Source organism: Trichosurus vulpecula, chromosome 9, assembly GCF_011100635.1.
Source record: "Trichosurus vulpecula isolate mTriVul1 chromosome 9, mTriVul1.pri, whole genome shotgun sequence".
Classification (NCBI taxonomy): Eukaryota; Metazoa; Chordata; class Mammalia; order Diprotodontia; family Phalangeridae; genus Trichosurus; species Trichosurus vulpecula.
Window position 1 is genome coordinate 76,681,064 of NC_050581.1, and position 24,643 is coordinate 76,705,706.

General features: G+C 48.4%; 1 protein-coding gene across 1 annotated transcript in view; it reads left to right on the forward strand.

The window, feature by feature from the left end:
- The first annotated feature begins 5,851 nt into the window (after nt 1-5,851).
- SLC9A3R2 (SLC9A3 regulator 2) overlaps nt 5,852-24,643 on the forward strand; it is a 31,380-nt gene continuing 12,588 nt past the window's right edge. Inside the window, exons 1-2 of the mRNA XM_036738889.1 lie at nt 5,852-6,851; nt 15,750-15,977. Coding sequence (XP_036594784.1) covers nt 6,642-6,851; nt 15,750-15,977 — 438 coding nt within the window. The 5' untranslated portion in view covers nt 5,852-6,641. The remainder of the gene's footprint in view (nt 6,852-15,749; nt 15,978-24,643) is intronic.

Sequence of the window (24,643 nt, forward strand, 5' to 3'; positions counted from 1 at the left end):
ATAGCACTGGGCCTGGAGACAGGAACACTCATCTTCCAAAGTTCCAATGTGATCTCAGACACTTACTGGCTATGTGACCCTGACCAAGTCACTTAACCCTGTTTGTCTCAGTTTCTTCATCTGTAAAATGAGCTGGAGAAGGAAATGGCAAACCACCCCAGTATCTTTACCAAGAAAACCTCACTGGGGTCATGAAGTGCTGGACATGCATGACTGCAAAATGACTAAACAACAACAGCAAACAATTGTACATAGTTTCACACCCAACCTGGGCTGGTTCACACCCTTCTCCCCTTAGCACGTTATTGAAACATTCACCTTCAGTCCAAAAATCTTCAGATTCCTCTCCCTCCCCAAACCTCCCCCCCAGACTAGGGGCGGGGAGAGGTAGTACACAGCGTGAAGGACTACTGCTTTGGACTGGAGAGACCAGTTACCCTTCCCCAGACTATAGGAGAGATCTTGGTTCCCCATTAATCTCAGCTGGGGGACAAAGAGCTCTTGTTTGGAAGCAGGGATAGTAACCAGAACCCCCTCAGGGAATGTCCTGGCCCAGTGGCCTCTGCTGAGCCCTGACAATTCCTATTCAGAGGAAGGAGAGAAGCTGTGACTTGTCTCATGTGTCTCTTCTGTGTGTTATAGAATCATAGGATTTAGCTGAAAAGGATCTTGGAGCTTATTTAGTGCAACCTTTCATTTTACAAATATGGAAACTGAGGGCAAGAGAGGTTTTAGGTTTTACTTGCCTAAGAACATACCATCAATAATAATAATAACAGCTAACACTTGAAAAGACTTGAAAAGCACTTTATGTATGTTATTTTGATTGATTCTCACAACAACCCTGGAAGGTAAATAGTCATTCCCATTTTAGAGCTGAGGAAACTGAAGATCAGTCATCTAAGCTGGTAAGCATCTGAGACAGGATTCAGACTTGGGTCTTTTGGACTCCAGGTTCAGCACTCTATCCCCTGCGCCACCTAGATGTTTCTCTCCTCCATCCCCACCCTGCCCCCAATACCTCCATCTGTGACCCAGTCCTTGACTCCACCCCAAGTGACCTGTGTAACCCCATTACTTCTATGGGCCTTGATTTTCTCATCTGTTTGAAAGCCCTTACAAATCAGAAGAAACATGGAGGAGTTATGAAAAAGGGGAAAAACAGGCTTGTACTGGTGTCTTGGGAGAAAGGTGATTAGTGAATAACAAGGGGTGAGTCTCTTGAGAGAAAGTTGAACAATGGGTGAGTATTGGAGGTGTGGTGAAGATGACAGAGAGCAGTTGGCAACAGAGAGTGGGATTAGGATGAAGATTGGGAGGCTAAAAGGCAGAAACAGCACCGGATTTGGTGATGGAGGACTGGGGGTCCAAAATCTATCCTTGCCAGTTATTACCTGGGTGACCTTGGACAAATCCCTTCTCCTCTCGAGTCTCCTTTGCTTCCTCATCTTTAAAATGAGGGGCTTCAATTAAAGTATCTTCCAATGGTAAAATCCTATTCTAAGTTGGGGATGAGGATGGGACAGGCCTTTGTAGGGTTAAGAAGGTTAGGCCCTTTCTCTAAGAGGAGCTAGGCTGGTGGAGGAAGTGAAGTAGAGACTGAAGAGCTACCTGCGCCCTAGGGCTCTGGGAGGGTTGACAGGGAGAAACAGGGTTGGGTTTAGAGAAGAAATAAGACTACTTGAGAGCCAGGGAGAGAGGGTGGGTCCCTAAGCTGGGCAGGCTGGGTTCAGTAAATATACTGTGAACAGGATAGAGGGAAGGAATTTGCTCTGCTTCAGCCCCAGGGCAATGGTGTGAGTAACTCAGCTCAGGAGGAGTGTTGGAGGAGTGATGGAGGAGCAGGAGCAAAGATTTTTGACTTAGGAAAGAATCTGGAGTCTTAAAGGGGGCTGTTGTGGGGAGAAGGAGGAGAGGCCAAGAAGCAGTGGAACTGAGGCCATTATACCTGGTATCTCTCCAAGAGGACTCCACCTTCATCACTGAACCTAGCTTAAACCTTGAAGATGGGCTTCTGTCACCAGTGAGTGACCTGGGTGGAGTCAGTACCAGCTCAGTGGGGCATGGAGGAGTGAGGGCAGCAGTCACAAAGGTGATCCTCATTCCACCCTAATGGCCCTGCAGGATTCATCACAGAAGTACAGGCCCTGGGCTCAAGTGTCTGGGGCCCCAGGTCTTGCTGTTTGGTTTCCCCCCAAAGTGCCAATAGGGTGAATTTTAGCTTGGCATATACTGGAGGGGCCCAGGACAAGGTGGAGGAATACATTCCAGGATTGAGAAACATACCCTATAGAGAGACAGAGCCTATAGAAAATGTGGTATGGGCGAACCAAAGTGAAAAGACCCAGGAGAACTGTGTTCAAATCTTGGCTGTGCTCTTTACTTCCTATGTGAATTTGAGCAAATCCCTTCTCTTCTCTGGATCTTTAAAATGAAGTAGAATGGGGTAGATGTTACCTAAGGTCCCTCTCAGTTTTAATCTTGTAATCTTGGAGCTGAATCAGGGTCTGGCTAAAGACAAACTCATTGGACGAGGCTAGAGAGAAATTGATGACTTAATGTCCCACCAACATTAGCCTAAGTGGCTTTTATGCCAAGGGAGTGTAGGAGAGGAAGTACCACGTGGAAGTCCACTTAGCCAGGGAGAGTTACCCGAAAAAGGGGTGGGAAGCTGTTGCTGGGATGCCTAAAGATCGAAGACCAATAAGACAAACAACGGTGCTGAGGTTGGGCGTGGGATAGCCCAGTATGGTTAATCTTTATATTGGAGAGCAAGCAGCTCTGATAAGATGCTCTAATCCTCTGCCTTCATGGGGAATTGGCTGGGTCTGCTTTGTGGGACACCCCCAAGCCTGGTAAGTATCTTTTCATCTGTGTATCTTTGTGAACTAGAGGAGGACGGGGACCCCACGAAGAGAAGCCAGAGAATCCTGGGAAATCCTGGGAAAGCCTGCAGAGAAGAGATAACTTGGGGGCTGTGGGATAGAGGCCTAGAGGGGGAAAGGAGGGGAATAGAGAGACTTCTAGAAAAAGGAGAGACAATGAGGAAGGGAAAGTGAGAGTATGAAGGATGTAATGCAGGTGGGAAAGACAGAGAGAGCCCCTGGTGGTGGCAGTGGAAACTGGGGCTTTGCTCCAGGGCACCACTGAAGATAGAAGGTGCTAACAACTAACAGCTCTTTTGGTTATTCAGCCGTGTAGGAACAACAGAGCTCAGTACTTGGTTAGCAAAAATGATTAGTGAAGGTAAGAAGTTTTCAGATAGTGGGTCTGGGTGAGCTCATATGGAGTTCACTTCTTTTCTGTGCTGTCCCCAAGTGCAAAAATTCCTGGGCAAAATCTCTGAGTCTTATCCAGGAGTGGTATGGGACCCTTTGGGAGATTGGGGAAGAGCTTGGAGGTTAAAGAAATTCTCCTAACACAGCAGGTATTACTGTCACTATGAACACACACTCAGGGTTACTCTCACTCACCCACCAGCACTCATAGTCCACCTGGAGGGGTCATCTGAGAGGCCAACATTTCTTCCTTTAATAAGATGAGAACATATACAGAAAGGCAAGTTTTTACTCTTGGGGTACATATTAACTTGAATGGAAGAGGCCTCTTTTATTGATACTTTAAGGATCTACGACTTCCTTAATGTACAGACTTCCTCTCAATGATCCAGAACTCAAATCAAGTCCACTATCCTTTATTAAGCACCTACCTTGTGCCAGGCACTGTGCTGGAGATACCTAGAAAGGCAAAACCAGTCTCTGTCCTAAAGGAGCTTACAGTCTAATGGAGGGAGACAACATGAAAAAAACTATGTGCAAGTAAGATATGCACAGGGTAAATTGCAGATAATCTCAGAGAATTTCTCCATAACTTAGTGGCCATCTTTGAAAATTGTCACCAGCCTGAAGAAGAGATGAGAAAATGCATCTCTCCCTGTCTCCCTTCTTTGGGTGAGCTGGAGGACTATGGGTGGGGGAATAATTTCAGACTTGGTTGATGTCTTGGTTAGTTTTACCAGGGTTTCCTCCCCGCTCTTTCTTTTCTATCCCTTGTTACAAGGTATGGCTCAATGAGTAGGAGGGTGGAGGGGTATATTCAGAAGATGTTGCAAAACAAACAAAAGGCAGCAATACAGTTTTAAAAATTGTGGTCAAAATATGCATCTCCCTAGAACCAATCTGGTGATGAGTATCTCAGAACTTAGTGAAGCTGGTCTTTGGACAACCAAAGTTAGCAAGAGTCTATACACTTGTTCTTTTTAAGTGCTCTTTAGCTTTTCCTCTTAAGTCAGTTTAGTGGGACCCCTGCAATCTTCAAAGCCTAATTATTAGGTCTAAATGAACAAGATTTGACCTGTAAAGCATACTTAGCCAGGAAGGCTGGCCCATTCCAAAGGACTGAGGAGTGAAAAATAAACAAACTGAGAACTGTGGAGGACTAGAAGGGGGTGATGGGATATTGGCTGAAGGGGGAGCATGGCTGGTGGAAGTGGAGCCAGAGGAAGAGGGGGAGAAGAAAGGAGAAGGGAGACTGCTGTCTCGTGGTCGATCCTGAATCTTTGCAATTGCCGTGGACAGAGCAATTTATTCCCATTAGAGACCCGAACTCCTTCAAATCCAGAGCAGTGCTAACAAGGATCCAGAGAGGTTCTCCAATCCTTTCTTGAGACCAAATAGATGTTTAAGCCTTCTAGGATGGGACTGGTCTGTTCACTATTGTAAAGTGTACAGAGGTGGAGAATTCTCCTGAAGATCTTTGTATCTGACAACAAAACTACCTGCAAGAAATCTGTTTCCTTTTTGTGGAATTTGCTTCTCACTCAGGAAAGACTTCTTGCTTGGCTCTGCATGGGGAGGGTGTTCCAGGCCCCAAGCTGTCCCTCCCTCTAACCTTCTGCTCCCATATTCAGTACTGAGCTGGGAGATTACAGGGGACTTGTCAAATGATCCTGGGAAGGGGGTCCCTAGGAGATGAAGAGAGTCAGAAGAACCAGGTCAGGCAGGATTGGGAGAGGGTCACAGCCCTGAACCTACTGCCTAACTGGGGAGGGTGGATGAAGTCTGAGATAAGAGACTAGCACTGCACAAAGAAAGAAACTTAGCCCTCAAAATGCTCCAGTTAGTGTGTTTGAGTGATTTGGGGACTGTGTGTGTGTGTGAATACAAGTGTGTCAGGCAGTGTGGGGGTACTGAAAAGAAATGGGGAAATGGGCTTGTTTAGACAGGGTGGGTGGGGTTAGGAGGAATTTGTACTCTCAGGGACCTTCCTGAAGGATGGTGGGGATTTCTTTCAGGAGCTGGTAAAGGAAGAGAAAAGACTGGGTCTGGGAAGGAGAATTTAATACCAGAGAAACATATCAGAGAATGTCAAGGGAGTTAAGGGGAGGGAGGAGGCCTCAAGGTTGAAGCAGCAGAACTGGAAAGAGGACCCCGAGTTTTAAGTAACATGCCAGGCAGCCTGTGATTAGGTACCTTCGGAGGGCAGAGCTGGCCACTCTGAAGGAGAGGGTTTGCTGATAGAGGACAGATTGGGTGTTATTAGAGGGGAGAGGTAGTGTTAGGAGTATTATCCAGGGATCATTCTTTCCTCCTGCTTTGGAAACCTAGAAACTAGGGTACCCCTTCCCCATCCCCAACCGCCACCGTATAACTCAGGGACTGGCCTGCTTCGAGGCAGGAGGACGGGCGAAACGACCCCTCAAACCCTTTCCACAGGGTACCGGAGTCTCCAGGCAGGTCCCAGGCAGTGCCCCTTCCCCCATCCTGCGGCTCCGCCCCCGGACCTCCCACCCGGCGGGGGGCTACTGGGCGGGCGGCCCGAGTCCCGGTGGGCAGAAGGAAAAGGAGGGGGTGGAGGAGGCGGGGCGGGGGCGGCGCCGAGCAGGAGCCCAAGCCCGAGCCCGAGCTCCAGCCGGAGCGGGAGCGTAGCTTAGCCACCACCGCCGCTTGGTCCCAGCAGCCGCCTCCTTTTTTGCTCCAGCTCCAGCTCCAGCTCCAGCCCCAGCCTGGACCCGTTCTTGGGGCGGCAGCAATCGCAGCCTCTGGTCCGGTCCAGTCCTGCTTGGTCCTGCCCGAACCTAGAGCCCGGCCCAGCATGGCAGCAGAGGCCCCTGCCCCCGGTCCCAGTCGTTTCCCGGCCCAGTGCAGCGTCCAGCCCCGCCTCTGAAGGACTCCCGACGGAGGTCCCTGGGAGCCCGGCGTCCCTGCCCGCCCGCCCGCCCGCTTCCCCTACACTAGTTGAACTGCGGCCCGGACTTCCCGGATCCCCCAAGTTCTGCACCTCTCTGCCTCCCTGCCTCCCTCCCTTCCTCCCTTCTCCTTGCACCTAGATCTTCAGCAACTGAACCCCTCCGCACTGCACACCCGAGTTCCATCACCCGGATCCCCCAGACTTGCGCCCGCCATCCCCTCACCCTCCCTCCTCCCTCTCTTCTAGCTCTAATCGCCTACCCCACTTAATTTTCCTCGTCCCACATCCTCGGCTCCTCCAGGTCCCAGATCCCCCCTGGCCTTGCGACCCTTTCTCGAACTCTTCAGTCCCAGAACCCAAGATCCCCGAGTCCTATACTCGGGGTTAGGGGTTCCTCGCAGTCGCCCCCGCCCCCTCCACTCCCCTGAGCTCGCGCCCCCAGCGGCGGCGCCATGGCCAAGGACCAACTGCGGCCCCGGCTGTGCCGGATGATCAAGGGCGAGCAGGGCTACGGTTTCCACCTGCACGGAGAGAAGGGCAAGAGTGGCCAATTCATTCGCAAGGTGGAGCCGGGCTCCCCGGCGGAGGCGGCGGCGCTGCGCGCCGGGGACCGACTGGTGGAGGTGAATGGGGTCAACGTGGAGAAGGAGACGCACCTCCAGGTGGGCCCGAGATTGTGTGCATGTCAGTGTGTGTGGGTGATAGACACAGAGGGTCGGAGGGTGGCGGTGGATAGCAGCTATCCTGTGTCTGTGTGATTGAACTACTCTTGTATGAGCCTGTATATTGTGACACCGTGACTGTATCGAGGTGCGATAATGTGCGATATTGTATGCCTGCGTGACAGTGTCTGTGATTATATTGTGATACTCTGTGATAATGTTTGTGTGTAACCCTGTATCTACGTGCATTACTATGGGATATTGTGTGTCTGTGTGGATGTCTGGAAGGGAGTAAGGGGAAATTGTCTGGGGCAGAGAGCATGACACATGGCTGTGTGGGTCACTATTTTGAAGATGGATTCCTGGCTGTATCTATATTCGATACTGTATAATATTGTATCTAGGTGACACTATGTGTACCATATATGACACGGTATAGCTGTATATAATTGTCATGTAGCTAAGTGTAGCTGTGACTGCATGATATTGTATCCATGTGACATTGTGTATAGTTAGCTATGTAAACAGTGTATCACTGTGTGACACCATGTGTGACCTTGTGTGATAATACACCATATATACACATACACACACACAGTGTGATACTATATACGTGTATACTGTGGGACACTAAATCTGTATGATCCTGTGATAGTATGTTACATCGTACATGACACTGTAGATCTATGTATGACATTGTGGTGTGACGTTGTGTATAACTGTGACACCATCTGCATATGACTTTGAGACTTTTTGTGTCTGTGTTTGGGTGTCAGAGACTGTGTTGAACGCTGAGAAAGACATTGCTGTCCTCAAATGATTAGCCAGCTCACAGCTCTCACTTGTCTCCCCTGGGGAAAGTCTCCCTGTATAAGGAAGAAAAAAGTGTCAGGGATCAGGAAATACCTGTCCCTATGATGGGTATCCTAGCCACTGTCACTGGGTCCTGAAGGTGGGGGTCTTTGTCTGAAACCTGACTCTGTTTGGAGGGGACAACTCTTGGGTCTGGGCTGTGGGCTTTTCTGGCACCGTGACTCATTAGTAAGGGAGGGGTATAATTCTCTGTTGATTGTGTTTCCCAAGTGTATGTATATTTCTATGTATATTTTTGACAGAGAGAACATATGGGTATATGAATACCAGACTTGGATTCAGGAGCCCTTGTTCTGTTATTTACTCACTGTGTGACCTTGGGTAAACAGTTAATCTCCCTGTTTATCTGTAAAATGGGGATGATAATGTTAGGACATCTGGTGTCACAGGAATGTTATGAGGAAAGATTTTGTGTGCTAAAGAAATGCAAGCTATTGTATCCTAGTTTTTCCTGGTTTCCTGTGTGTCTGTGTGCACGTATGTGTGCTCACATGTGCGCGTGCACACACACACGTACGCACACACACAAACTTCAAAATATGTGTGAGACAATGTATTATATAGTGTAATCTTTAGCTCCAGAGCTACCTCGAGATATACACCCTGGGACTGCAGCTGGGGCCTTATACTTTTGCTTGCTCCATCTTGGCAAACTGCAGCAATCTTAGGCTGGGCAGGGGTGGGGTTGGGTTCTGTGTGTGTCTCTCTATCAGTCCTAAGGGAGAGAAGGTTGGGTAAGGGGCTCGCCTTATAGAATCAAAGAATGATGAAGCACCTGGGAGGTATTTGATTTGGAGAAGAGAAGACTGGAGTGGGGATCAGGAGGGTCCCCTTCAAGTACCTGAAGGGCTGTCATATGGAAGAGTCTATATAAGAGTATATACATACATAGCCTATATACCTATATATACATTCATATAGATATATACATGGATCTGTTTGGCTCTAAAAGAGCCAGGGCAATGGGTAGAAACTGCAGAAGCAGAATTGACAGAAGCAAAGTTAGACTTGAATAAAGAAAAACTGCCTAAAAAGAGAGCTATGGCAAAGTGCAATGGGCTGACTGGAGCTAGTGGGCTGCCTCTCTATGGAGGGCTTTAAACAAAGACTAGATGGCTACTTGTCCAGTGTGGTGTAGTGGCCTTGCATCTCTGGTATGAGGTTGGATGGCATTGCTGATGGGGTTCCTTCCAGCTTAGAAATTCTGTGATTCTGGGAATTAAGTGCCGGGAAAGGACATAGAGATCATCTAATCTAGTCATTTCCAACCTTTTTTTATATTGAAGAACTCCCTTGGAAGTCTGGTGAAGCCTCTTATCCAATGACCTCTTCTCAGAATGACATTTTTAAATGCTGAAAATAAATAGATCACAAAAGAAATCAACTATATTCAAATGCAGTTACATGTACATATTTGTATGTATGTATTCATATAATACACATGTATAAATATAGGTATGTAAGCATATATACGTATAATGCACATGTATGTCTATATGTATATGTACGGATAGTTCCTCATAGCCTATATACCTATATATACATACACATAGATATATACATACGCCTATGTGTGCGCACGCGCGCGCGCGTGCACACACACACACACACACACACACACATATATACAAGTTTAGAGACCCTCAATTAAGAACGCTGATGTATTCCCGACCCCCTCATTTTACAGATATGGACACAGAAGCCTAGCCAGAGTGGTTACATGATTCGCTTAAAGTCAATTGACCATTCTGTGGTTGGACCTCAGTTTCCCTGCTGTAAAATAAGCGCACCTCATTCCCAGGTTGGCTATGGGGTGATGAATTTTATAATAAAAATATTAACAACTCTATAAAGCTTACTATGTGCCAGGTGTTTTACAATTATTATGTCATTTGATCCTCACAACAACCCTGGGAGGTAGGTGCTATTACTATGCTCATTTTACAGATGAGGAAACTGAGGCAGACAGGTGAAGTGACTTGCCCAGAGTCACACAGTTAGCAAGTGACTGAGGGAGGATTTGAACTGAGGTCTTCCTGACTTCAGGCCTCTCAGTTTATCCATTACACCATCTCACTGAGTAGTTGCCTTAGCAACTCTCCAAAACCATTTACTAAGGTTTTAGAAAGGTTGGGAACCTATGTTAGGCAGAAGGACTACCCACATTGACAAAATTATAGATCTTGAAGTATTAATTATTCTCCTCCCCCGAAGGCTCATTGTGGTATGGAGATGCCCTGGGGTTCTCTGGGGTTATGCTAACAGAATGCAAGTTTTGGCAGGTTCTGCCAAGCTGGGAAGACTTTGAGTGCAGCCTGGCAATGACTGCTTGTCTTTCCTCTAAGGATCAGCTTTAGCTTTGCTAAAGCTGGTGACCAGGTTGGCTGCAGGGTGGATTTTTCAGCCATAGCAACCCCTAAGATAGTTTTTTTAAGGCATAGAGGAAATGAAATTTTTGTTGGTGGAGGGAGCACTTACACTGATGAAATCATGGTCCCTTGAATTATTGAAGCTTTAATATTACTTATTTTTTTGAAAATTAACCATACACCACCCCTATTTTACAAACAGGGAAACTGAGGTCCAGAGAGGATAAGTTGCTTAAGGAAAGTCATAACAGTGAGTAAGTGTCTGAAATGGGTTTGGAGATTAGGTTTTCTAGAGCCAAATCCAGAACTCTTCTATATTATTCAAGCCCCTTTGGGAAAGGCAGAGACAAGAATGGGTAGAAAAAGGCAGAGTTGGAGTATCATACTCCCCTTCCACTTCCTGGGACCGTGGGGTATGTATTAGCACAGTTCCTGGCACATGGTAGGCTACATGTTGATTTATTGATTGGTTGCCATGGAACCTCTCCCAGCTTGAGGCTCTAGACATGAAACCAGTAGGTGGCCTGGGACCACATAGGTTCAAGGGGAATAAGGATGCTTGTATAATGTGTGTGTATGGGGGGAAGGTTTCATACTCACAAGGTTTTTTTGGATGCATAATGGAATCATAGTTCTAAAACTTAAAGAGACTTGAGGACATCTAGTCCATTCCCTTTATTTTACAGATGAGAAAAATAAGGTCTTGGGAAGGTTGTGACTTGCCCAAGATCACATAGCTAGGAACATATCAGAGGTGAGATTTGAATCCAGGTTCACTGACCTCAGGATCAGTGCTCCTTCTACTGTATCATGAGTGATCTTTCTGTGAGAATGCTCTCAGCAGTCAGAGAAGGGTCCTCTACATTCCCTGTACTAGGATTTAGGCCTCTGCTCAATGCTGGGTTAATATTTCATCATGTAGTAGGCACCTATTCTCCACCACTGTTCCCCTAGGTCCTGACTCATTAGCATTTGTTTCTTCCTGGGAGGGTCTATGGACTGTGTCCCCACCCCTGGCCAATCTAGCTTTATTGTCTGGGAGTTCTGGATAATGTCACACATAATCACATACAATCCCTATTTTACAGATGAGGTAACTGAGGTCCAGAGAGGGTGAGTTGCGAAAGGAAAGTCATACATTAAGTGTCTGAAATGGGTTTGGAGCTCAGGTGTCCTAGAGCAGGCTGTGGTGAAGGCCTTTGCTTCTTTGCCCCCTGCTCCTCATAGCATTCAGGAGGTGCCAGAGTGTGCACATGCATTATGTCATCACCTTCCTCAAGCATACACTCACATTATACTGTCATTCTGCTCCATACTCAAATATTCACTCTGTCACCTTCATACGCACAGTTGTATACTCCTTCTATCACGGATACCAAAATACACTCATGGAAGTGCATGGAAGGGCATCCATTATGCTTTAACAAGAGTCCTCTCTACAGCAAGCAGTCATCTAGTTTCTGCTTGAACACCTTCAGTGTTCATGGGAAGCTCACTATCTCCTGGGGTAGCCCATTCTACTTTGAGATATCTCTAATTGGGGCAGCTAAGGGGTACAGTGGCTAGAGCACTGCCCCTGGAGTCAGGAGGACCTGGGGTCAAATCCAGCTGCAGACACTTACTAGTTGTGTGACCCTGGACAAGTCACCTGCCAGGGCAGGGGGAGGGGGAGAGGAGAGAGGAGAGAGAGAAAGAGAGAGAAAGAGAGAGAGAGAGAGAGAGAGAGAGAGAGAGAGAGAGAGAGAGAGAGAGAGAGAGAGCTTTGCTTTAATTGTTAGGAAGTTTTAATTTACATCTAGCCCAGGCCTGCCCTCTGGGACAAGCAGACCAAATTATCTCATCCTTCTCCCACCTGACAGCTTGGAGATGGATGGTGGTTTCCTTCAGTTGATTTTTGTAGAACTTTCACCACCCTGCTTGCCAGTTTGTCTATGACCTTCCTAAGATATCATGTACAGAAATGGACACAACATTCCAGAGGTGGTCTGACCAGGACAGAGGACGATGGGCCTACAACATCCTTTATCTTGTGTACTTTGCTTCTGTTAAGAATAAGATCACAGTGGCCTTTTCGGTTGCCTTATCCCATCAATATTGGCCTGTAATGATCTTGTCCCCTGAAACCTCCAGATCTTTCCCCACATGAATTGTTTTTAACCATGGTTCTTCCGTTCTGTGCTTAGGTGGTTTTCTAAAAATGTGATTTTAGGCCCTTCTATTCATGTTCATTCCATTTCAGTTAATTAAATGTAAGCCTATTGTTCTATGGTGTCCCCCTTTGTTGGAACCCTGACTGTTCTGCAGTGGGTTGTCTAACTCTCCTGGATCTGCTTCATTTGTAACTCTGATAAGTGTGCCATCCATGCTTTTGTTCAAATTATTGGTACAGCTGTTAACAGAATAGGGCCAAGGACAGATCCTTGAGGCACACTCCACTGGAGACTTCCCTCCAGGATGCCTCGCTCACCCTGACTCCTACACAGACCCCAGTGTTCAGTCACACGCTCTGTCTGGATGGCACCCTACTAGGACATGCACGCTCATTCCCAAGCTATCTTACCTCCCCCTAAATGCACCCCATATTCACGTACTCTGTCACCTGTACACAGTTATGCATTCCATTGTATACAACGATGTATACATTGTGGTTCTGTTGCCCCCACAGTCATGGATCATTCAGATGCAGTGGATAGAGTATTGGGCCTGGAGTCAGAAAGACCTGAGTAGAAATCCAGCCTCTGATACTTACTAGTTTTGTGACCTTAGGCAAATCACTTAACCTCTGTTTGCCTCAGTTTCCTCATCTGTAAAGTGGGGGTGATAATAATAGCTGCCTCCCAGGCTTGTTGCGAGGATCCCATGAGATAATTGTAAAGAACTTGACACATAGCAAGAGCTATATAAATGTTAGCTATTACTACCCATCAGTCTTCTCCCCTCCCCATTCCCCCCACGTCCCTCCTCTGAAGGTGGCTAGTTGGCATACAACGTCAGATTATGGGACTGAGCCTCCAGAAGACCTGTGCTTGAATACCACCTTGGACACTTATTAGCTGCGCAACTCTAAGCAAGTCATGGAAACTCTCTGTATCTCAGCTTCCTCATTTGTAAACATGAGAATAATCATGATCCTTCCCTCCCAGGATTGTTGTTCTGAAAAAATGAGCTAACGTTAAAGCATTTTTGCAGTACTTAAAGTGCTACATAAATGCTACCTATTGTTCCTGCCCTTTCCCATTTTCTTATTCTTCCTCATGATGTACTTATTTACTCTGGGCTGGGCTAGGCACCCAGCCAAGGAACCTGTGCTCTAGCTTCAGCAACGCCACTGACTCAATGTATGCCCTTGGACAGGTCTCTTGCCCTGTCTGGGCCTCAGAGTTGTGTTCTTTAAAATGGGCTTGGTAATCCTTGCCCTGGCTCCCTCATAGGTGGATAGTGTGAGGAGCTACTTTACTGTTACAGCTGTGTGTCACCTAAGGTGTGTTGTTAGTATTACTAGATTGGGAGCTCCCTGAGGCCAGGGACAATGTTCTATTCTTCTCTGCCTATCCCCCAAATTTAAACAGGGTCCAACATGCAGCAGGCATGTGTCCTAAATGAGGGAAGCCACATGTGTGTGCGTGTATGCTTGTATACAAGCACAATTATGTGTGTTTGGTGGGAGGGAAGCTTGGGTACTTGCTCCCTGCTCCCAAAGAAAGGGTCAGAAGTCTTGCCTTGCCTGGCTCCAGGGATTGTGCTCCAATTGTGCATCCCCAGCCTTGGTTTCGCCCAACTTTCCTCTAATGTCTGGCATTGGGATGATCTCTGGGGCTAGATCAGGAAAAAAAGATTAGGACCAGCGTTTTCCTTTTAAAGGCACAAACTTTCATCCTTTCAGCCTGATATCTTTTTGACCAAGCCTGATTTCTTTCTTTCCTTGTCCAACTGATAAAACTGGATGAATGTTTCAGAACTGGCCAATAATCTTCATGGTGTCCTCTTGGTCAGGCCTTAGTCATTTATTTTTTAATTTTCATTTATTTATTTATTTGGAGACAAACAGGATTAAGTGACTTGCCCAGGGTCACACAGGTAGTAAGAAACTGAGGTCAAATTTGAACTCAGGCCTTCCTGACACCAGGCCATGTGTTCTATCCATTGCACCATGTACCTGCCCAGGAACAGACCTATACTGAAGCATCCATCCATACCCTGTGGAGTACAACACAGGATCACAAGATAAGAAGTAGAAGGAAACTTAGAGGTCATAGGTGGCTCAGTGGTTAGAGTGTTGGAGTCAGGATGAGTTTGACTCCTGCCTCAGACACTTACCAGCGAAACTGGCAAGTCATTTAACCTCTCTCAGCCTTAGTTTCCTCATACGTAAAGTGTGGATGATAGTAACACCTATCTTACCAATTATTATGAAGATCAAATGAGATCTATAAAGTGCTTTGCAAACCAATGAGAAAACTCTAGCCCAGAGAATGAGAATGACTTGTCCAAGGTAACACAGCTGTGACTGACAGTAGAGTTCTGAACCATAATCTTCTGTCTCTATTCACTATACTAGGCTGCCTTCCCATATGCTTTCCAGATGGTCCTTCCTACTGGAAAAGAAATCTAAGAAGTGTTCTGAGGGGAAGGCAGGTTAGGAAAGAAAGGGCCAGCTTGGGTAGGGTCAGTTGTTTGGTCAATGAGCATTTATTATGTGCCAGGTACTGGGCTAAACCTTAGAACATTCACAGGAAAGAGAAGATGGGATAAGTTCTGATAGACTCAAGGGAAAAGGGGGAGACCCAGGTAGATTGTGAAATTTCTCCAGAAACATTTGTTCAGGGAACCCCCAGGAAGCTGCTCCATCAAATCTCAGGGGAATATAGCCCAGGGCTGACCACACTGGGACAAGCCACGCCTGGGCCTTTGAAGCTTCTCTGAAATGGGGGGAGGTACCCCAAGAGGGAGAGGTCATAGGGATCATAGGATTTTAGAGGAAGAAGGGACCTTAGATATCATCTGGTCCCATTTTACAGACTAAAGAAATTGAGGATCAGAGATGGGGAGGGATTTGCCCAAGGTCACCCAGGCAGTAAGCAGCAGACAATTTGAATCAAGTTTTTTTGCACCCAAATCTGGTACTTTTTTTTTTACTACACTCTCTCTATATTTGTGGGAGAGGGAGGGGAGTTCGTACACTAAAGCTCTAAGACCTGACTTCAGGGGATAGACTTGGTTACTTGGTGGAGGGAACCAGATCCCTGGTTGAGGCATGGATTAGGTGAGCAGAACTCCCAGGGCTCTGTCCCCTTTTATCCTTAAAGCTGCTTCTAGTCACTGGCTTCCAGCCTCCATTCTCTCCAGTGCTCTGGGAGGGGAAGGAGATTTCATAGTGTGGGAGTGGGGGGCTGGCCTAGCCAGGAGGAGGGGGAAATGAGGAAGGGAACCCTGCTCAGTCCTCATTGGCAGGGCAGGGTAGAGCCAGTCATGGCCAGGAGGGAATCCTCACCCATCTTCTCTGCCCTGGGAGCTGGGCAAGGCGTGGACAATGACTGTCCATATGCGCATCTGCCTAGATTCTAGCCACTTCCTGGACTGGGTGGGTGGCCAGCTGGGCTTCTAGCTAGTAAAGAGCCTTTGGCCTGGACTTTAACCTACCTCTTCCCTCCCTCAGGTAGTACAGAGGATCAAGGCTGTAGAGGGTGAGACCCGGCTCCTGGTGGTGGACAAGGAGACAGACGAATACCTGGCCAGCCTGCATCTGACTTGCACGGAGGAGATGGCTCATCATGGGGTTCTGCCGTCAGCTCCCATAGACCCCCAGGATAATGGCAACTTGTGGGAGCGCCAGCCAGAGACCTGGCCACCCAGGGCTGTGGGGGACAGCTTCAGCAGCCAGAAGGTAGGGACAAAATGAAGGGGAGTGCTCTGTGATGTCTTAGCCCCCGTCAGCTGACCTAGTCTCTGCTCTCAGAAGCTCTGGTTTCTTCCTGGGGTGGGGGGTGGGGGATGTAGTGGTAAGAATAATGCATTTGGATTCAGGAGTCCTAGGTTGGAATCCCCTTTCTCCCTGCTACAAGCTTCACTTCAGATTCTCTGGGCCTCAGTTTCTTAACATATAAATTGAGGAGACATGGAGCCTATGATCTCTAAGGCTTAGTTTTAAAACCCTCTGATCCTCTCTCCAGAGATATGCCAAGTCCGCTGGGGCCAGCAGCCTCTCTCTGGGCTTTCTCAGTCCCTGCTGAGCTGGGCAGCTCCCTCTCCACTGGGAGCTGCCAAGCCTAATGCTGGAGCTGTCCTCCCACCCCCATCCCTCTGCAACAAACACACAAGGACAAATGTCAGCAGAAGCTGCCTTGGCCCCCAGAGCGATGGCCGCTAACATGGGGGTGGGAGAAGAATGCAGGCAGTAGGAGGGGTAGGAGGTTACTCATAGCTGGTCTGTGTGTGGATGGCGTGTGGGCATGTGAGAGAGTGAAAGCCGATGCTCCTTCAGGGTGTTGGGGGCAGTGTGTACTGTGAGGAGAGGAGCTGGCCTACACATTCCTCCACACATACTCCCTTAAGGAGGGAGCAGTCCCTGGGCACACTCTGGGCAGAGCGATTTCTCTCCCTCATCCCCATCCCTACCCCCTTCTCAGAGCCCAATGTACCATCCTCCCCCAGCTGAATAGATCTCAGAGCTGGGCTCCTGATATAGCTAAAGCCGAGAGGAGGAGGGGGAGAGTCATGGTTCTAGGCCTGAGGTTCTTAACCAGGGGCTCACCATCTCCAAAGAATCCATGGATGGATTTCAGTCAAGGATGGAAGGGGGCGGGGCAGTCTGTGAACCTGGAACTTTTAATATTTTGATAGCTATATTTCAATATAATTGAGATTAAAAAATTTGTAATCTGAGGAGTCCATAGGCTTCATCAAACTGCCAAGGGGACTCTTGTTCTAGGCAGAGATCCTCGAACGGATGGGGGTCTGAGTGCTGGCGTCATTCTGGCAATGATCTGGAGTTGGGGGCTAGGAACCAGCTGTGGTTCAGGTCTGGGCTCAGCCAGGGAAGTCATCTTGAAGCAGGTGGACTGTGTTCTCAGCTGCCACAGTCCCTTGAGTTGCCTTTCCTGGTCCTCATTGTTCAAGGAAGGGGGTCAGGACTTTGAAGGAAACTCCCCCCTCCATTGTGAGATGAAAGACCTCCCAGAGCAGTCCATAACAAACCCTCAGGAAGCCAGGCCCGAGCTTCCTGGGGCCCCACCCTAGACGCACCCTCAAGAGCCAGGGCACTGATTTCCCTACTTTAAAGCACTCTTGATTATCTTCCCTGGGCACCTTCTTCCTCCCAGGCTGACCACACCTGGCTGTCAGGTGAGGGTCTCCCTTGTTCCTTCTCTTAAAGATTCCAGTCTCCAGTTTCTTCTTTTCTTTCTTCCTTCTCGGACTGGAGCCAGGAGGGAAGGATTTTGTCCTTACTAAGTCCAGGAAGGCACACTAATAGAGAGCTATTTATGTATGTGTGTGTCAGTGGGGGTATGCCTGACTGAAGATGGGTTTTTGATTGTGCCATGGGTGGGAGACATGTCTGCTAGCTCCTCTCCGCCACATTGTCAGTCTCTGTCAAATCCCTCTCCCCACCTCAGAACTTTTCCCAGCTCCAGGGTGCCTTTTCTGCTCCAGTCAAGCTATATTCCTCAAAGCCTCCTCTCACCGGCCCCCCACATTAGGCTTACTTCATTCCTGCAGGTAAAACCCTTCTTCTTCCTTTCTGCTTAGTCAAACCCCACCCAAACCCCACCTCCTCCATGAAGCCTTCTCTGATCCCTCTGACGTCCCATCTTGGAGCTCCTAGAGCCTTCAGAGTTTGAGTATAATTGCCCTGTTCTTGTTCTCTCACCAGTCCTTATGTCCTCCTCACCCCTGATTATGAGTTCCCTAATGGCAGGGCCTGGGTTTGCTCCTCCTGTGTCTTCCTGGAGACTGTATACCCATCTAAGTCAGAACTTTTCTCTGCTGTTTCCCGACATCATAGTTGAGCACAGGGGTTGCGTGCTCCAGGGGAGGAATTTGGAGAGTATAAAACTTTAGATCTGAAAGAGGATTTGGACACAATTGAGTCCAATCCCTTCATAGACTGAGTTTCAGAAAAAGAAAATGATTTATCCCAAATTACCCATCAGATGACTGACTAATAGAGGCGAGATGGGAAGCCCGTTTCTTGAAATAGTCGAGGGCTCTTTTTCATAGTCTAATCTCCCTCTGAAAGAAATCCTGGTATAAGGAAGATCTTCAGTAAGAGGGACAGAGTGGCAAAAGTCTGGGGATTATTGGAACCAGGATTGGAAGGGCTATTTCAGGATCCCCCCTTCTAGTCCCGGGGGCCAAAGCTGGCTCCCCCTCATAAGGCACATGACCCTGGGCAGGTCCTAGGCCCTTGAGGAGGAAAATATAGCCTCTCTCCTCTCCCAATTTATTTGGACATAAATGTTCCTGGGTTCACCTTCCTGTGGAAAAATCCACTAGCCCAGGCTGTCCAGACCTTATCTATAGGCTCCAGAGTCCTTGGCAGGAGGGCAGCACCCTTTGGGCTAGCTGGGGCTGTTCGAGGAGGCACAGGGTCATTCTGGAGTCTCAGGAAGCCATGGGGCGGGGGTGCTTCCTCCTGACTATTTTTAGTGCAGCACAAAGGAATGGGGTCCCTCTGTCCTTCTTTGCGAAGCTTTGGGGCTGGATGGAGGTGGGGGACGTGTTGGGGGAGGAAACCTGGGAGCAGTGGGTGGAGCAGGACAATGATTCTGGGTGTGGGGCTCCTTAGACTGGAGAGTGAGGCCATCCCAGGGGAAGGTCATCCTGATCCCTCCCACTGCTACAAAGATGAGGACAGAGGTCAGGGATATTGCCTCTCCACCTCCATATTAAAGAGTGGGGTGCTGAGGGGGCTCTGAGTTATAGGTATCCCTGAGCCTGGAGCAGGAATGGAGTGACTCAAGCCAGCCCAGCTCCATCCTTTAGATATCATTGGGCTAAGTGGTGAGGGACCTGCCTCAACCAGGACTGATTTAAGGGCTGAGATCTTTACCATCATCATCATAGCCCAGCTATATATAGTTTTAAGGTTTTACAACTGGCCCCGCTATGCCCTGACTTTGGTGGAGGCAATCCTTCCTCAGGCTATCAGGATCCAGTGGGTTTTCAGCCTTCTATTCAAGAGGATAGAAATTGCCTTTAATTTCTCCCAACCACCCTGATATCCTCTGATTTTAACTGAGGCCAAATTTGGGGGAAATCACATCTGACCAAAAGAAAGGCCAAACAGTATTAACTCTGACCCTGTTTTCTGGGTGGGGCCAGGACGGTGCCTCTATTTACCTCTCCCGGGCTGGGAGGGCAGGAGGAGTAGCCATTGCTCTTGAAACCAGCCTCCTGCCTGTCTAAGGGAAAATGGGCTGTTAAGGTGATGATGAGAGCTAAGCAAATTCCTTCTTATTCAGCTTCCTCTACTCTCTGGGCAAATTGCAACGGTCTAGGTGTTCTAGACTGGGGCAGGGAGGGGGCAGAAGAACTGGAGGAAGGACCAAAACGCATTAGTAAAATATGTATTATCATTATATAAATATAATATATGTGATATATAATAGAAAATATATTTTATATATACATATATACATATACATATACACATATATACATATATATATGAATATATAAAAATTAAGCTGGGGTGGATGAGGGCTCAGATACCCCAAGACCAGCCAGAGTCCAGCTGAGTGTTTGTCTTGTCTTCTCTCTGCCTTCAAGGGGGCTTTTCTGGCCTGGGAGGGAAGAGTGGAAGCTGTCTTTAATAAGGGAGAGGTAGTGGGGTTATCTGTTGTCAACAGTAACTCTAGGGGGAGGTCAGGGCTGAGGATAGCCCTTAGAGATAGGAGCTGTGTACAGGGGTCATCCCTTGAGATGTGTATAGGGTATGGGCTTAGGGATGGGAGATAGTAGGGTATTTTCTATGAAGTTCAGAGAGGCTCTCAGACCAAATGAGACCTCACCCACTTCCTCTCCCCCCACCTCATAAAAAAGTCCCTGAGGAAGGAAGGAAACAAGAATTTATGAAGTCATCTACTATGTGCCAGGCACAAATATCGTCTTGTTTGATTCTCAGAACAACTCTGGAAGGTATGGGCTATTATTATTCCCTTTTTATAGTTGAGGAAACTGAGGCAGATGGCAATTAAGTGACTTTCCTCAGGTCAAGTGGCTAGGAAGTGTGTGTGGAGGGGGAGGAGGGAAGGAGGGTTACCCAACCTGAAAGGGCAGAGATGCTTTTTAAGTCAAAGGGATCGTTCCCACTTTATCAGCAGATCTCACTGAATTGGGGAGATGGGAAGTGGGGGAGTAGTTTCTCTATCTCCGTTGGGATCTCCCTGAGAACAGGATTCCCTGGATTTGTTTTTCTAATGCCAAGTTTTCATTGATTGCTAAGCATTTCATAGATACAGACCCAGCAGTATTAACCAGACCCTCAGAGTGGGTAGGTCATTTCCCTTCTGTCTCTACTCCAGACCAACTTCAAGCCCATAGGGAGGGTGGCCAGAGACAAGCAGAGCAAGACAGGATTTATTCCCTCACCAGAAGATCCCCATAGACTGGGCTGAGGGCTGACACCATCCCAAGGTAAGGGATGAGTTGACAGAGTAGAGACTCAGATGAGGGAGCCTAGCTGTGCTCATATCTGAGAATGGCTTAATATCCAGATACCCTTCTACAAAATCCCTGGGCTCTTTGAGGGTGACAGAAAAGCTGCCTCAGGGAGGGGCCATATGTTCTGGTTTCCATATCTCTGGGCTGCTTGAGCTAGGGGCTGGACCAGATCACCCTAAGAGGGCCCCATGGGTGAAGAGTGGGAACAAGACGGGAGACATATTATCCACCCCAGAAGCTGACACTTCACTATCTTCCCCCCAACCCTCACTCCTTCCTGAACTTTTATCCAGGAACAGGGCTGGGGCAGTGGCTTCTTTCCTTTCTGGGGGAGGGGGTGGAAATTGAGGGCCCATGCTTTGAACTATCCAGTCCCTTCCTTGCCGTGTAACCAGATTTGAGAGTTTGCCAGATTTACACTGACCAAGCCTGGGATATATGACTTGTGCGAGAGAGGTGAATCCATGCCCTCCCCCCAAGTCCCCTGAAGTGACTCAGGCCCCACAGCCCTGGGCTATCAGACCCCTCCAAATGACTCAGACACCCCTTCCAGAGCCCCCCAGTTCCTCCAAGGTGACTCAATCATCCCCTCCACCCTTTCAGCCGTTATCTTTCCCAGCCTCTCCTCAGACAAAGGGTCTGGCCCCCGCCCTGCCTGTCCCAGTCCCCTGGGTCCCCCAGGATCCCTGGGCCAGGGGAGGAGGTAAATAAGAGGCTGTCTGTGCTCAACTGGGGACAGAAGGTGAAGGCTGGAACTTGTTCACTTGTACTCTCTCCCCGCTGGATAGCTGTGTCCGTGTGTCCATCCAGATGGCTCGGTCTGGGATTACTGCCCAGCCTCCCAGAGCCCCTCCGAGGAGTCCCCCTGGGGAAGGCATCCAGGTCAGGCTGGGTTGAGTACCATGTATAAGTAGGACTGTGGGCTGGGGTGGGGGTGAGCAGAAGGGTAAGGGACATGTCTAAGTTTGGAGACAGACATGTGTGTGAGTAGAACTCTTGGACCAGGGGCATGTGTGACCAGGAGTGCCAGGGCAGAAAAAGTTCCATGGATGGATCCTCTGGAAGTTTACTCGTAAGGGATTAGGAGTGACCAAGATGACCTGGGCCTGGGAACTCTGAGGAGAAGAATATATCTGACCGGTGTCCGAAGCTGGCCACAACATGAGTTGGGGTGGCTGGTCCAGACTATCAGAGATTTGCAGTGGTGGATGGGAAATCATCAGCTTCTCTGCAGCCCCCCCCGGTACATCCCTTCCTGAACCTAAACTTTCTTCCTGGATCCTAGTTGACATCTTGTGGCTCTTTCTTTGCCTCCTATCCATCCAATTCACAGAGGCCTTTGAAGCCTGAGAGAGCAAGGAAGGGGCTGAGGTTTATGCTCTGCTGTGCATCCTAGGGACAGGCCCTTGTTCTCTCTGTGCCTGTGTTCAGGGCTGAGGATTAGGACCTTAGCTGTCCTATTCACTGTCCTTTAGGCCCTGCCTTGTATGAGCCCTGAGACCCTTACGGAGAGGGAGAGAGAGGCCTTAGGGAGCTTTAATATCTGTCCTAAGCCTTGTCCCTGTCTCTTCTTTTTGTTTTGGGCCTGTCCCTGCTCTTGGTTTCCTAGAGGTAGGGGGTACATGGGGTCAAGACTGTCCCAGTCTTTGCCTCTCCCTTTCCAGGACTGGTGGCTTAATAAGGAATGTACCATATGATGCAGGCCTCCCCTTCCAATTCAGGAAGTGCATGCGGGTCCTGAGTCCAGATCCTTCTGGCTGTGTCCATGCAGACTGGGTGTGTGTGTTGGGGGCTGGGGATGCCTTGTGGAGTGACAATGAGGGCTTTTCTGCTGCCCTGGGATGGGTATTCTGTGAGTCATCATGCCCCTAGGGGAGGTGGGATGCTGTCATACTGAGCCTCCTGTCCCCTCCTTGGCACAGTCAAAGGCTTTGGACAATGGTTGCCCCAGTGTGTCCAAGGCTGGGTCCGCCTTCCTGCCGGGCACACAGCTGGCCATACAAGGATCCAGAGAGATGCTGGAGTGGGGACAAGGGGGATACTTCAGTGAGTCCTGGGCCTCAGCTTGCCTGTCTGACAGATGGGGCTGAAACTAAGAGTGAGAGACATCATTGGGGCAGGTCTTCAGGGCCAGGTCAGGCTGGCCAGGATGGCAGAGGGTGGGGCAGTCAGTCAACTGAGCTCCCTGTTCAGCAGGAAACTGACTTCCATGCCTGGAGTGAGAGCCAGAGCCAGGCCAGGAGAAGAATGTTAGCAATGTGATTTGGCTGGAACACTCCCTCCTGCCGCATTCTCTCCCAGCGCTCACCACCCAGAGGGGAGCTGGAAATGAAACTGGGGACTGCCCACTCCCCATTTGGCCTTGGGCTCAACCCCTCCTCAAGTGTCCCTGGAGAAGGGGAGATGAAGGTACAGAAGTCTTACCCTGATGATCCCGTGATGCCACCAATTGTCTCTGGAGTTTCTTGTCCTAGGATGGTCTGTTTCAGGATGGTGCTTATGTGTGCCTAGCCAGGGACTGAAATAGGGCAGGAGGGTAGTTTGTAGTATGAGGTTTCAGGGCTAGACAACAGGAGGACTTACTAGCTCTATGATACAGGGGTGGAAGGCTGAGGGAAGGGAATGGCCTTGATGACCCGAGGCCCTTTTGGCTTAGTACTGGAAGGAAGAGGTGTTGGGGCCTCTATACTCCTTGGACACTCACCACCCCCCATCCCTGTAGCTTTCCCAGCCAGCTTAGCCCAGGAAGGACTGACCCTGCATGCACCCTGGCTTCCTGTTTCCCCTATTCTAAGGCATAAACTAGGGGAAGAGACCGCTGAGGCCGTGAGAAAGTTTCTGAGTGGAAAGAGCCTCTGCTGGGGGGCCATGTTTGTACATGTGTGTAGAATCCATGGGGCTTTTCTCTGTCCTCATCCTCCTTAACCTCTGCATCACTGGATTATGGACTGGAAGGTCAAACACTGTGGCATGCCAGGAGGAACCCTGGGCCTGGAGACAAGAGAGATCAGAGTTCAAACTCTGTTTCTGATACTGAGCTAAGCGATTACTTTAACATCTCTGAGTCTGTTTCCTCTTCTGTAAAATGGGTTATGAGAGGATTCCTGGACTAGTGAGTAGAAAATCCACCTCAAAGTTAGGGACATCTGGGTTCAAGTCCTCCTTCTGAAACATACCACCTGTGTGATTTTGGGCAAAGTGCTTAACCTCTCAGTGCACCCAAGCGACTGCCCAAGACCATAAAGCAGAAGAGTGAGTGCCTATCTTCACTGGTAGAAGGATTTTCCTCACTGGGAGTTCCCTGTGCCAATGAAATCACAAATCTGGTTTAAAAAAAAGGAAGGGGATTAAAAAAATCAGAATAATATCTATAGATCAATGAGCTGTAAAGCAAAATATATTGCTGTATAAATCTTGGCTCTTAGTAGCAGCTGAGTTTTGAATGACACTTAAGTTTTATGAAGCAATTCATATACATTTATCTCATTGTTCCTCAGAACAAATCTGTGAAAAAGCTGGTGTTATTATCCCCAATTTACAGATGAGGAAACTGAGGCTGAAACAGTTTGTGATTTGTCCAAGGTCCAACAAGGTAGAAAGCCAGGATAGTGTAGTGGATAGAGATCTGACTTTGAAACCTGGCATACTTGGACTCAAGTCCACATACTGGCTGAATGACCCCTGGGTATTCAAGTCATGAACCTGATCAGGGCTTTTGGCCAGAGGTGTCAAACACTGACTCACCCAAGGGCCTGAATTCAGCCCACAACCCTCTTTGAGTGCAGTGGGAATCAGATTAAAAAGTAACTGGGAAATATTTTACAAAGTGAATAAAAATACAACAAAACATAGATAATAGATTACTTTTTAAAACGAAGTGGATGTGTG